Source organism: Caenorhabditis elegans, chromosome X, assembly GCF_000002985.6.
Source record: "Caenorhabditis elegans chromosome X".
Lineage (NCBI taxonomy): Eukaryota > Metazoa > Nematoda > Chromadorea > Rhabditida > Rhabditidae > Caenorhabditis > Caenorhabditis elegans.
In genome coordinates this window covers 15,766,586-15,779,695 of record NC_003284.9, presented here as the reverse complement: position 1 = coordinate 15,779,695, position 13,110 = coordinate 15,766,586, and the positions used below count along the sequence as shown (strand labels likewise).

Genomic DNA, 13,110 nt, shown 5'->3' with positions numbered 1-13,110 from the left:
GAAGTGATAACGTTTCAGGACACGTAACAAAGGATGAGAGTTGAGGTGAGGGAGAATGGGAAAAAAAAATGTAGAGAAAATGAGAGAGATGATAAAATTGTTTCTCTCTTTTCCATTCTCTCATCACAAATCAAGAACTAATTTTCATTCTGCGTGCTTTCTTTTACAAGACCGCAGAAGCCGACGACGGAGACCAGAAGAGCTGCAAACAGACAAAGGTGACAATAAATTCTTCTTTTCAAGTTTAGTTACTTGCGATCAGGAATCCGGAAGACTCAGCTGCTGCAGAAACCACAAAGACGGCAGTAGGGAGCAGTCAGTTCCAGAAAAGCCGTCCTGGCTAAAGCACACTGGAATTCCGGCGGCTTGGAAGAAGTAGCCCTGGTTGGAGCAGCAAGACTGGTGTGGAGGCGGATCATGGCTGGAAGAAGGATGACGGGGAATTAATTAAAACGGTCATGTCACGTGAAAATCATAGAAAAATTGAGAAGAAATCGAAAGAAAAGAAAGAAAAACTACATTTTCGAAAGAAAAACAATTCGTTTTGTTTTCAAAATTTTAATGATTGCAATGGAGCGCATTTGCACCATCACAATCAGGAACGCGTGGTATGCAGGAACATAGAACAAAGGGACAACAGGAGTGAGAGCAGACAATTTTGCTCTCAAATTTTCAAACGGATCGCCGAGACAGTCGAGGCGCAACAAAGGTGCCATCGTCATGAGGAGACGCCGTGACGAAGAAGACGCATCTATTGGACCTAGGACATGGACTTGATTCCTTACCATTCAAGAGTGAGATAAAGATAACCACAACAATAGGCCGGCCCGGAGCACCCCGCCAACATTGTAACGAAAGGATGAGGAGGAATTACTTTTAATTTTTTTTAATTTTTAATTAATTTTTTTCTTCCTTCTCAATTTTTTTGGTAGTCAACCCAAGCCCCCCTTAGAAAACCATTATTGTTTTCTTCACTTTAGAATTCTCATACACCTTTTAGTAATTGTGATTTTTCATTTACTGTTCTTTATTTTTACTTATATAAACTACTCATATATTATGCCTTATATTGGGCTTCGGACATGGCACAGTCCCTACCATCCAATGCGACATAGCTTTAGATTTTGTCAAAAGCTCGTATTTTGCAAAATTTTGACAATTCGCCAAAACTTTGACCGGAAATTATGAAAAATCTAAAAATTTTTGGAGTGTTTTATTATGATATTCGGTTGTTTTGAATCATTATAAATGTATTTGGACAAAATCCCCACTGGGGCTACTCCACCTTTAACAAAAAAAGAAACCTCAGTTCTTTCTGAGAAAATATCTCCAGCGAAGAATGCGAAGAAGAATGGAGTTTGATTCTACAACAAATAGGTTTGTTTCAAAAGTTCGCGGCCAAACAGGGGGACGTAGAGGTGGTATTGGATTGAGTATTGCTATTGGACCAGCTGGCCGCTGCGGGTCCTTGGAGACCTGACGAATCGGGGAGATTGGCAGCGACGGGGGATCCCGATGTAGTAGATGGATTGGCCAGGCCCATTAAACCGTGCGGATATTCAAATTTCGCAAATTCCGCGCGGTTTCGTTAAAAAATTTTTTGTGATTATAGGGATTGACAACATTTGTTCAAACATGACCTGTGCGCGGGTTGCAAAATCTGAATCATGGCACGGTTCTGTGAAAATTCTACCACCGTTGAGAATTCCGATTACGGAAAAATTAAAACGTGTTTGTTGATTTTATTTCTTCAAAATTAAATTTTTAAAAAATATAAGAGCAAGCGGCTAAAACGAATAGATATCCTACAGCTAATTACACTCAAAATAAAAAAAACTGCGTGGCGTGTACTGCAGAAAACCTAATATTTAGGCCCCGCCTTTTTCTCGTCCACTCACGGAGAAAAGGCAAAAATTTTGACCCAACCAATATCAGGCCGCCGACATCTCACAGGTTCCGCGCGCCGCTATGTTTAACTCGCAGCGGGCGGAGACAGCTCGCCACGCCCACAGCGAGTTAAACGCAGCGGCGCGCGGAACCCGTGAGATGTCGGCGGCCTGATATTGGTTGAGGTCAAAATTTTTGCCTTTTCTCCGTGAGTGGACGAGAAAAAGGCGGGGCCTAAATATTAGGTTTTTTGCAGTACACGCCACGCGGTTTTTTTTGAGTGTACGAATATAAATATTATTATAAAAGCTAGCTGCAAAAACAAATAGTTATCCTACAACTAATTATCGCACAGAAAGTGTATCTCGGAATAGTCGACAACTTCACTAGATAAATTTCGATTTAAAAATTCCAGGAGTTACCTCCCGACCTTCCCTCCTACATTGTGTTTGCTAATTGTGTTTGCTAAATCTTGTTTGCTAATTGTGATACTCACTATATCAGAATGCGCATTTTTTGCTTTTTACGTCATAATCAAAATGAAGTTCTTGGCCCGATCTTTGAAACTATCAAAAGCCACTTTACAGATTCAACAGAAATTTTTGGACGCCCTGAATATTCAGGTTAGCGATGAGAAAATTTGAGTAGTTCATCTATCTGTTAGAATTACAGATATGCACTCCACTGATCATTTTGGTTGTTCCAATGAGTTACGCTGCTTATTCTATCACATCGAATTTTTATAATCAAGCAATTTCTAACTTTTTCATGTAAATGCTTTGAGGGAATAAATTATTTTCATCAAACCATTTTTTATTTTTTCTATTTGGTTTTCGGCTCACTTGTTCTACATGAAGCACATTGTTTAATGTGTTCATGAACTCAGGTTCACCATAATTATTTATTTACTTCAGAAAGTGTATGTATATAAAATTACCTCAAGACTTTCGTTGTCTGTAATTTTGTTTTTGATGTGAATCAACAAGATCGTCTACACCTGTAATACTTTCACAGGTTTTTTTCGCCTAAAATGCGGATTTTTTCAATTGTTTGTTTGCGGGGTTTTATGATAATGTTGTAGAATAAATAACTAAACCAGTTGAAGTCAAAATTAAATTTCATTAGTTTTATTTATAATGTAGGTAATGTTCAACAACGTAGTTTAGAGCCAAGCCAAGTGCCACTAATGAGAGTATGTATCCAATAGTTCGACATATCTGGAATTAAAAAAATTAAGTGATTCGAATTAAAAATAAACTATTTAGAATCAAAAATCTCGTTTAGAAAATTTTGAAATTTGTAAGAAACTAAGTGAGTATCTATGTACTACATACAAAACAGAAAGTATAACAGAAAATACTAATTGAATTAAATAATTTGAAACTAATTATAAAAATATATTAGTTTTCAACGACGAATTTTCAAGAATACCTTTTCTATACAATTTATTGTCGCAATATTCTCACTAGGCTTTGTTAGATACATTATGCATACATATAAGATTTATTAGAGTTCCAAAAAAGTTGGATGTGAAATCAAAAATAAGGCCCAAATACAGACGGAGCCTACCTATTTTGAGCTAATGTAGAAATAGAGTAATTTATTTTGATATCTGTTACGAAACATTAAAAATAGTCTCATGCCACATTGTTTAACATTTTTTGAAACTCCTAACTTAGGTGACAACTTCGAAAATTTTGCCATTCAAGGTTGTTTTTACAATTGTCAAGTAATTTTGCCAGTTATTTTTGAGGATACTCAAAGAGACATTAATCCCTGCATATTGTTATAAATGCCAGCTAGGAGGTTCCTGAGTTCAAAGATTACTTATTGATCTTTCGTTTCAAACAATAATTTTATAGGGAATATTTGTTTGCAAATTGAACTGTTTGATATACTAATAGTCATATTTTGCTATTTGTTCACAAACTACGATACTATTTAAAAAATGATCAAACTGACCTTTTTGCACAATTTCTTACACGGTGGTTCTTTGTTGCGATTATTTGTATGTGGCTTTTCCGTACTATTCGAGGTTAAAGTTGGCTCAATAATACAGATAGCTGGGGCAACTGTGGCTCCTCTATTTGACATTTCAGTACTAAATATGAAAGGCTTAAGAAAATGAATAGATGGGTGAATGCGCCAAGTGAAGCGGTGATAAACCCGTGATTTCTCCTATTTTCATTTTCTTCTTCCCCGTCTCTGCTTCATCTCAATTAGCACGTTTGTCACTTCTCGCATGATACTTCCTTTTTCTTATATCATTTCAGTGAACATTTTGAATATTGATTAGAGGACTTGAGGTACATATATTATGATATAAAAGAAATTAATATTCAAGTTATTCTGAAAATGATTAGTTTTCAAAAATCTTGAAGAATACTTTTCTTTAAAAAGTACAAATGATTCAGTTTTGTGCCACCATTCAAAATTTTTTTATTCAATTTCAATTAGTGTGTCTATGGAATAATGAAATGTTTTTTTTGAAACCACAAACGTTATTTTTATTATCAAAAGTTATCACGTCATAGACAGATAAAAATAATGAAATAATGCACGTTTTGGAGTTTTATACTAGAACAATTATAGCTTGATGAACATTAGAATGCACCAATGACTTTTGCTCCAACACCAACGATGACAACCAGTCCAAAAATCATTGTGGTGACTAGACACATTCGAAGCTGAAACAGGGAATTTTATGATGTCTATTTTCTGAAACATAATCTATTTGACAGTTTTGACAGTTTTAAAGAGCACTTCATAACAAAACCGGGAGTTCTGGTTATTACCAGTATTCATTTTTCAAATAAAGTCTGAAAAACGTTGGTTGATGTAATAAAAAAATTGTTCCAAAAATCCTAGAAATTAGGAACTTTTCATTGGAAAATTATCAAATATATACAGGGTGGTCCATAAAATTTACAGGGTGACCCTTAAATATACAGGGTCGTCCATAAAACGTACAGGGTGGGCCAAAACAAAAACTAATGTTTAAACTTAAAATATATCTGCTCATGCGACACGGCAGACCTCCTGAAACAAAAAAATAGGCTAAATTGGACAACGCTACTAATATTTTTATCAACTTCTGTAATAAATTATTACTTTGACGGCGCTACTACGATTCCGTTGCTTGACAAATTAGGAAGTTTATTTTTTGAATTAATAAGAAATTAATTCATCTATCACTTTCATACAAAAACTTGCGTAAAAATAAGCAGGCGCGTGCCACCCTAATTATGGACCACCTTGTGATAATTCTTCTTACCGTTCGTTTAGAACAACAGCAACATATGGCCTTTCCGAGCTTTTGTCTCTGAAGGAACAAACGCATTGGTCTTGGAGCCACACTTGCAGACACAGTTGGAACTATTTCGACATTATGAAGAGGGGATACTGGTGCCATGACTCGGTCAAGATGAAAATGCCTTATTTTGGGGAGGAGGACTTTACTGACGAAGGAAACGATATTTCGAATTGTAGTTCATTTTTGGAGGGGTAATCTTTTGTTGACGTTGTGAGTGCTTCTTCATAAAAATAGCTTATATTCGCTTTCTGATTCACATTTTGCAAGACCTCGCTATTTTCATGAAACCTTTATTAGATACAAAAAATGATCAGACCAATTTATTGAACATAAGGGGAACAAAGAAAATGGCGAGGAGGATGACCATGACCAGAACCACAGCTGCAAAACGCCACAGACAACCGTCTTCGTGCTGAATTTCAATATATGGCATATTGCCAATTTTCTCTAAAGTTAAAACTAAGCTTCAAAGTTTTAATAGAAATTTGAGCTATTCAAATAATTTTCTATACATTATTTATATTTTTTTTAACTTGACTTACCAATTGAACTGCCCATAGTCTAATAGAATCCCAGCTGGTTTGTCTTCGACGATAGGCAATTGTTTGACTACGGTCAACTACGACTCGAAAATGCATTTTCTTTTGGAAAAGAGCGGGTTGAATCGAATATGGAATTAAAATCTAAATTGCATCATTCTTATACTTGTACTTGTACTCAGATTTCTCCGGATTTCCGTTTGTTGCGCGGTCCGAGAGTTTAATAATTGTAATCCAATTAAAATTTTACGTAGGTGTTAGTTTTTGTAAAAGATTGAGAACAAAGAAAAGAATTTATTATCACAACTATAAGTAATTAAACACCTAGATTTGAGAGCAAAATTTATACGCAGTCAGCAGGATTCGAACCTACGCGGACAGAGCCCAATTGATTTCTAGTCAATCTCCTTAACCACTCGGACATGACTGCTTCTCCTTTGTATTTTTCGCATGCTATTAAACATTCGGAGTATGCTGAACCTCAACTATATCTTCCGAAATTTGTCGTTTCACCTGATCGTAAACAAAATATTGGTACCACTGTGCAGTCATGTCCGAGTGGTTAAGGAGATTGACTCGAAATCAATTGGGCTCTGCCCGCGTAGGTTCGAATCCTGCTGACTGCGAATTTTTTTGTTTTTTTTTTCATTTTAAAACAGTATGTATATTGAATTTTTCAACCGATATCGGTTTCCTATTCGATAATTTTTTTGATTGAAAAAATACTGGCTCTGCAGCTCGAAAGAGTGGCTTAATATTAAACATACTTTAGGAAGTAACCTTGAAATACATTTTGTGCGAGATATTTGTGCGAGATACATTTTCCGAATTCCTATTTTGTGTGTATCTCTAATTGGGGCAAATTTCTAATAGTGAACGCGCTATTATGCATAATGATCTTTAAAAAAAGAGCGAATAAGATATAATTTCAATTCTTCTATTATACACGATATTTTCTTCTTTTTGATTATCATTATCTCTGACTATGTACAACTTATCCTTTTCTCTTTGCACCTTGCCTTTCTCTTTCTTTTCTACTCATTCAATCACTACCACTCATCACACAAACAAACTGTTCAGCATGCTGCGTCTCTTCCAAGCACTATCTTTTTGTCAATCTTTTCGGTTTTTGCGGTACAAATAGACCTGTCTAAAATTCTGTTGTTTTTTTTTTGTTTTGTGGTTTTTGATATCGATTTTTACTATGTATGAATTTTTCAGCACACCATGACAGAAGAAATAAACGACAGATACCAGATTCCAAAACACAACTTTTTCACTCCTGAAGACGCAACGACCTGGGCTGTTATTCATAGAGCACGATTTTGGGTATGATTTCTTTAACAACATATGTTTTTTTTGATTGTCACGAAAATTTCAGAACGACCGTTTTCAAGACTTGTTGGATTCTGAAAAGGTTTTAGTTTCAAAAAATGTTCCGTTCAAAGTTCTTAACGAATACAGCAGTGATCTCTCAACAAAATGTCTCAAAAAATGTGAAGCTGAAAGAAAGGAAGTAAGTTTCTGATCTGATAGCAGGGAAATCTTTTTCAACTCTGATAGCAGTTGAAAAAGTGAGATAGGCTCCAATTTAGCATGAAGTTATAATTAAATAGATAGTTGACGAAAACTCAAAGTTAAAAGAAGTGAAAGCCAAGATAACTGTAGAATATGTTAAGTAATATTTTTGATTTTTTTTTCAAAAACACTGAACAACAAATAATTAAAATGTGGAGTACTTTATGTAGAACTATTCTCTATTTAACTCTATTCAAATCTTTAAAAAATTGAATACAATATAAAATTGAGAGAGTTGTTCGTAGAAGTTTCGTAGTCACATCCCCCTTGAATGCTGTCTCCAATCTTATAAAAAAGTTTTTTTTCAGAACATTTTGCAACAAATACAGTTTTCGGAAGTCCTCCAAAGACACCAAAAACCAAACTTATTCGGAAATTCAATCGTTTCTCTGAGAATGCTAAATTCTCTAGAAATGAACGTAAGTTATGGGATAAAACCTATTGGTTAAATGAAATTCAATTTTAAACTATTTAGGAAGTGCACAAAAAGGCGTTGAAACGTGAAATGCCAAAGCTGTTGTCAAGTGAAAATGATCAAAATCTGAAACGGCGCAAAGAATGAGTCGTTGCAAATTGTTAAAACTTTTTTGTTTTTCTGTATTTTCATTGTTACCTTGTTGTTATTTTTACTCACTTTATCTTTAGTTTGCTCATAAATTGTTTGCAAATCCTACAACAGTTCTCTCAAAGTACACAATCAATACCAACTCCGTGATTTGTACCGATTTCTGTCGCAGGTTGTCAACTACTCTTATCTGTTTTCTTTTCCTGCGTGTCTTGTCTCTTATTAGACCATTTAGTTTATTATCTATTCATTTGTGTGTCAATACCTGGCCACTGACTATGCTTTCGCCGAACTTCTTTTCCTTACTGTGCATTTTTCAGGGATGGTGCTTGGAACGGTAAAAGCCAAAGCAATCAGGTGGTTGGAAGACAATAGAGGTTTAGTCATTGTGCTGTTCTGTTTACCAGCTAGCTTTGTGAGTTTTTGTTAACTTTTTCAAAATTGATACGTTAAATCACATGGAAGAACATGAAGTTTTTGAATATTTGAATTTGAATTAAAATTTCGTGGTACCTATAATTTAAAATTGAAAAAGTTTTCAAGTAGAAAAAAAACATTTTTTAATGATGAAGTAGCGTGAATGGGAATATAGCTTTAAAACACCCAAAATAGTCTGAAATTCAGAAATACCATTAAAGAACAAGTACACGAGAATTAGGAAAGAACGAAAAAACAAAATTCTAAATTTTCTATATTTTTATCTAGGGCTTCCATGAGGTAAACGGCGCCTCCGCCGGCTTCAGCGGTCGCCGCGCTAGTCTCACGGCGTCACTCAAACCGCATCTATCCGAATGTGTAGTGCGGCGCGGAACCCCAAACGTGTCGGCCGCTTCAAATAACTACTTTTCTCACTTTGTTGCACACACACAGCGCATTTCGCCCCTCACTCAGCCGGGAGCCTTATTTTTTATCTAAAAATCACGTTCTTAAAAGTTGGACTTAAAAGTTGGACCTTTAAATTGAATAAATTGCTATATTTTACAGCTCTTCGATCTTTTCATCCAATTCCGTATCTGGCTTGACCGCAAACTGTCCGCTACAACTTCCCATCAGCAACGTGTTCAAAAGATCCAAGACCAAGTCACTGAATGGAGCAAGCTTCCAGATTCCGAACAAAAACCGCTCTGCACCGCTAGGCCTAACTGGTTAAGCTTGTCTACAACCTTTTTTGACAAGGTACTCTTACGATTGAATTTTTAAAAAATTACGCTCAATTTTTAAGAGAAAATGCCACCAAGTTCCAATTGATCTTCACGACGTGCTCTCCTTAGACGAAAAAAATCTCACTGTGACTGTGGAACCGAATATCACTGTCCGTGAAATTTGCAAATTTTTGATTCCAAAGTAAGTGTAAATGGTACCATGTTTCTTATCATAGATAGTTCTGTGTACCTTTGTTTGATCGTTGTTGAAAATATGATAAAGTTAACATAAAATACGTGGAAGCAACAAAAAATCACTGACTACTGATAATAAATTACCGAAAAAAATCTTTGACTCTGAAAAAGATAAGAAAAGGATACTCAACAATTACTGTGTAAATTTTAAAATTACAATGCAAACCCAAAAGCTCGAAGCTAATCTATAAGGCATTGACGTGTTAGGAAAATCATCCCTAAAAGAGGAAACTCGTGTATTCATGTGAAACATGGCTTTTTCCGGAAAGTTTTTTATTTGCAATAGTTTGTTTCGTCTGATCGTAAACAAAATGATATTATCGTGTGCCGTCATGTCCGAGTGGTTAAGGAGATTGACTAGAAATCAATTGGGCTCTGCCCGCGTAGGTTCGAATCCTGCTGACTGCGAAACTTTTTTTATTTTCTTAGTTATAAACGTAAAATAACTTTTTAGTTCAATAAATTACACTCAAAATAAAAAAAAAACTTCGTGGCGTGAACGCAGAAAACCCAATATTTGGGCCCCGCCTTTTTCTCGTCTACTCACGGGGAAAAGGCAAAATTCGGGACCCAACCAATATCAGGCCGCCGACATCTGACGAGTTCCGCGCGCCACTGCGTTTAACTCGCCATGGGCGGAGACAGCTCGTCACGCCCGCTGCGAGTTAAACATTGCGGGCGCGGAATCCGTGAGATGTCGGCGGCCCGATATTGGTTGGGGTCCCGAATTTTGCCTTTTCCCCGTGAGTAGACGAGAAAAAGGCGGGACCTAAATATCGGGTTTTCTGCGTTCACGCCACGCAGTTTTTTTATTTCGAGTGCAGCGGGCACGAAGTGGAAAATGATGAAAACTGTAGTTGGGATCATTTTCAGAATCAGTAATAAGTGGCGTGATATTTGTTTCAAAGACATACATTATTTTTCTTCAAATTCTTTCCTATAGGAACAACTCTAAATACCTTCAAAACCTGTATCACATAATTTTCCAGAGGCTACACCCTTGCTGTAACATTAGAGATTGGAGATGCCACGCTCGGAGGTCTTGCTTTTGGAGTTGGGATGACAACATATTCTCATAAAGTTGGTCTCTACCAAGAAGCAATCGTCAGTTACGAAGTGGTCACAGCCGACGGGAATGTGATTACTGTAACTGATTCAAACGAGCATTCTGATTTGTTTTACTGCCTCCCGTGGTCTCATGGAACACTTGGTTTCTTGGTTGGTCTCACTTTAAGAATTGTGAAAGTTAAACCTTATGTTCATATGGAATATATCCCGGTAGGCGATAGACACATATTTTTTGATTCAAATACTATAAATTCCAGTGCCACTCACAAGATGAGTACTGCAAAAAAATCATGGAACTCTCTGGAGCAACTGACAAAAACACGAAAGTTGCTGATTATTTGGAAGTGACCATTTATGACAAGAATGAAGCTGTGATCATGGTTGGAAATTTTGCAGACGTGGATAGCAAGAGCAATGCAAAGGTAAGTACCCTTACGGTCCTTTACTTAAATTTGCCTTAAATTTCCATTAAATTTGATTCTTGCTGTGTACTAGGGCTTCCATCTCGGCGACGGTGCGGCGCCTTACTAGTTAGCCGGCTGGTGAGTCATCTCAAAGAGCCTCACGCCGCAACGTATCCGCTTATACAGTGCGGCGCGGAACTCAGAATGTGTCGGCCGCTTCCAAATAACCACTTTTCGCACCACGTTGCGCAAAATAGCGTTGCAAAACTACGGTGTGCAGCCGTAAATCATCCCTAAGCAAACATCGGAATTCACTCCAGTATGCATAGCGCGACGATCGGCGACGGCGAAGACCGCTCTCACATGGAAGCCCTAGTGTGCTGTTTCAGTAAAACTCTGATTTCACTTATTCAGTATCATCTTTTAGGTCAACGACGTCTGCTGGTTTTACAAACCGTGGTTCTACAAACACGTTGAAACATTCTTGAAGAAAGGAGGTGAAGAATACATTCCACTCGAATCCTACTTACTGCGCCACAACCGTGCCATTTTTTGGGTTGTCGAGAGCATGATTCCATTCGGAAATCACCCCGTGTTCCGTGCTTTCCTTGGCTGGCTTTGCCCACCAAAGCCGGCATTCTTGAAATTTACCACCACACAAGCCGTCAGAGAAATGACGTTCGCGAAGCAGGTCTTCCAAGATATTGTAATGCCATTGGACACATTGAAAGAGCAAGTTGACACTGCTGTAAAGTTGTTTGATACGTACCCACTACTGGTGTACCCATGTAGAATTTACGATCACAAGGGAGGTGCCCCACAAGGACAGTTGAGGTGACCTAGATTTTCAAAGATAAATACCGAACTAACTTAACTTAAGTTAACCTATGATTCAGAGCGCCACCAAAATCTCGCTTGGTACCTGGAACAAATTATTCAATGTTCAATGATCTTGGTGTCTATGGTACCCCTGGACAAGTGGAACGTCGTGAGCCATACAACCCAACTCATGCGATGAGAGCTATGGAAAAGTGAGATTTTATAATAGTATTGATCTTAAATTGATCTTATTGGTAATTTCAGTACTCAGAATTTTTTTTTTCAAATTTCAATGTAAAGATTTTTTATCATTAAATCAAAAAGTAAAAATTGGCTGTAGTAACGTTCAAAATTCACACTTAGTTCTCACTTAACAAAATCTATATTTCAGATTCACCCGCGACGTCGGTGGTTACTCCTTCCTTTATGCAGATATTTTCATGAGCGAGGAAGAATTTAATGAGATGTTCGACATGACTCTTTACAATCAAGTGCGTCTTAGATATCACTGCGACGGAGCATTCCCAAGACTTTACGACAAAGTCAAACCAGAGATTGATGTGATTTCCATCGGAGAAACGTATGCCGTCAAGAAAGAGGAATGAAAAAATAATTAAATTGAGTTGCTTGAATGATATGAAATGAATTTTTAGTGTGAATTTTTGAAAAAAGTAAAAGATTGACTTGTTAAGTACTTATTTTTATTTTTTTGATAGAGTAAAAACGGAGAGCCTGCGGCAACCGAGTTGGCGAGAAAATGTATTGTTGCATAGCTCTCAAATTCCTAACAGTATTGAGGGGCTGCCGAAAACTACCGAAATTGCCGAAAATTCACAAAACCGGCAATTGCAGAAATTACCGGAAATATATATTTGATACTTTTTGTAGCTTTAAAAGCCTGAACATGCATTTCAAAAAGCTAGGACTCCCAGCTAAGTGAGGCGCGAAATGCGGGCCTTACGCCGGACTCACGTCGGCCGGCCTCACGCCGACGCCGCGTGTGTGAAATGAAGTGCGAAGAGGCTGTTGTTTGGAAGTGGCCGACACGTTCGGAGGTCCGCGCCTCATTATACATGCGGCGTGGGTGACGTCGTGAAGCCGGCGCGGTGACCGCTGAGGCCGGCGGAGGCACCGTTGCGCCGACCTCATCGGAGCCCTATAAAAAACAGTTTTCTATTCTCAAGCTCAAAATGATTTAATCCTTTAAGAATTAATTATTTTCTTTTGAAAAATGACTAACCGAATACTCAAAAATAAAGTGGTATTTTTTTCAATTTCCAAAATATAATTAGGTTTGAAAATTGCCGAAAATGTGCCAAAATTGCCGAAATCGCCGATTGCCGGAAATTTTAAAACCAGCAATTGCCGGAATTTTGCCGGAATTGTCGATTGCCGAAATTTTCCACTACTGGCAATTGCCGAAATTTCCGATTGCCAGAAATTTCCGATGGCCGCGCACCCCTGATTCCGACTCCTTCAATAGCAGTTTTTCACACTCACGAAAGAAATTCTAAGCTTTCCCCCTTTTCCTTCAGGAAAT

General features: G+C 37.3%; 3 protein-coding genes and 6 non-coding genes across 9 annotated transcripts; 5 read left to right on the top strand and 4 right to left on the bottom strand.

Annotated features, from left to right (window-relative positions):
* Nucleotides 1-5,510: 5,510 nt before the first annotated feature.
* Nucleotides 5,511-5,838, bottom strand: Y7A5A.13 (uncharacterized protein; the record flags this gene model as incomplete). The annotated part of the gene is made up of 2 exons (NM_001270339.1): nucleotides 5,511-5,612; nucleotides 5,743-5,838. 2 exons carry the CDS (start codon nucleotides 5,836-5,838, stop codon nucleotides 5,511-5,513), a joined length of 198 nt encoding a protein of 65 aa, NP_001257268.1.
* Nucleotides 5,839-6,087: 249 nt separating this feature from the next.
* On the bottom strand, nucleotides 6,088-6,169 carry Y7A5A.t1. The gene has a single exon. It is a non-coding gene; the product is annotated as a tRNA-Ser (tRNA).
* Nucleotides 6,088-6,173, top strand: Y7A5A.16. The gene has a single exon (NR_072803.1). It is a non-coding gene; the product is annotated as an Unclassified non-coding RNA Y7A5A.16 (non-coding RNA).
* A 106-nt stretch (nucleotides 6,174-6,279) lies between these two features.
* On the bottom strand, nucleotides 6,280-6,383 carry Y7A5A.14. The gene has a single exon (NR_072802.1). It is a non-coding gene; the product is annotated as an Unclassified non-coding RNA Y7A5A.14 (non-coding RNA).
* Nucleotides 6,284-6,365, top strand: Y7A5A.t4. The gene has a single exon. It is a non-coding gene; the product is annotated as a tRNA-Ser (tRNA).
* Nucleotides 6,384-6,960: 577 nt separating the features above from the next.
* Nucleotides 6,961-7,988, top strand: Y7A5A.2 (uncharacterized protein). Its single transcript, NM_078194.7, has 4 exons — nucleotides 6,961-7,068; nucleotides 7,121-7,255; nucleotides 7,626-7,736; nucleotides 7,793-7,988. The coding sequence occupies exons 1-4, from the start codon at nucleotides 6,967-6,969 to the stop codon at nucleotides 7,877-7,879; spliced, it is 435 nt and encodes a 144-aa protein (NP_510595.1). The 5' UTR covers nucleotides 6,961-6,966; the 3' UTR covers nucleotides 7,880-7,988.
* Nucleotides 7,989-8,202: 214 nt separating this feature from the next.
* Y7A5A.1 (Delta(24)-sterol reductase) lies at nucleotides 8,203-12,261 on the top strand. Its single transcript, NM_078193.10, has 8 exons — nucleotides 8,203-8,297; nucleotides 8,867-9,058; nucleotides 9,105-9,226; nucleotides 10,269-10,557; nucleotides 10,605-10,769; nucleotides 11,179-11,585; nucleotides 11,648-11,782; nucleotides 11,962-12,261. The coding sequence occupies exons 1-8, from the start codon at nucleotides 8,205-8,207 to the stop codon at nucleotides 12,173-12,175; spliced, it is 1,617 nt and encodes a 538-aa protein (NP_510594.1). The 5' UTR covers nucleotides 8,203-8,204; the 3' UTR covers nucleotides 12,176-12,261.
* On the bottom strand, nucleotides 9,604-9,698 carry Y7A5A.15. The gene has a single exon (NR_072801.1). It is a non-coding gene; the product is annotated as an Unclassified non-coding RNA Y7A5A.15 (non-coding RNA).
* Y7A5A.t5 lies at nucleotides 9,606-9,687 on the top strand. Its single transcript has one exon. It is a non-coding gene; the product is annotated as a tRNA-Ser (tRNA).
* Nucleotides 12,262-13,110: the final 849 nt, after the last annotated feature.

Coding starts and splice junctions, on each gene's coding strand:
- Y7A5A.2 (NM_078194.7), top strand. CDS start 6,967: ATGACAGAAGAAATAAACGACAGATACCAGATTCCAAAACACAACTTT. Junction 7,069..7,120: donor TTCATAGAGCACGATTTTGG/GTATGATTTCTT, acceptor CGAAAATTTCAG/AACGACCGTTTTCAAGACTT. Junction 7,256..7,625: donor GTGAAGCTGAAAGAAAGGAA/GTAAGTTTCTGA, acceptor GTTTTTTTTCAG/AACATTTTGCAACAAATACA.
- Y7A5A.1 (NM_078193.10), top strand. CDS start 8,205: ATGGTGCTTGGAACGGTAAAAGCCAAAGCAATCAGGTGGTTGGAAGAC. Junction 10,558..10,604: donor TTCATATGGAATATATCCCG/GTAGGCGATAGA, acceptor TATAAATTCCAG/TGCCACTCACAAGATGAGTA. Junction 11,586..11,647: donor GCCCCACAAGGACAGTTGAG/GTGACCTAGATT, acceptor CCTATGATTCAG/AGCGCCACCAAAATCTCGCT.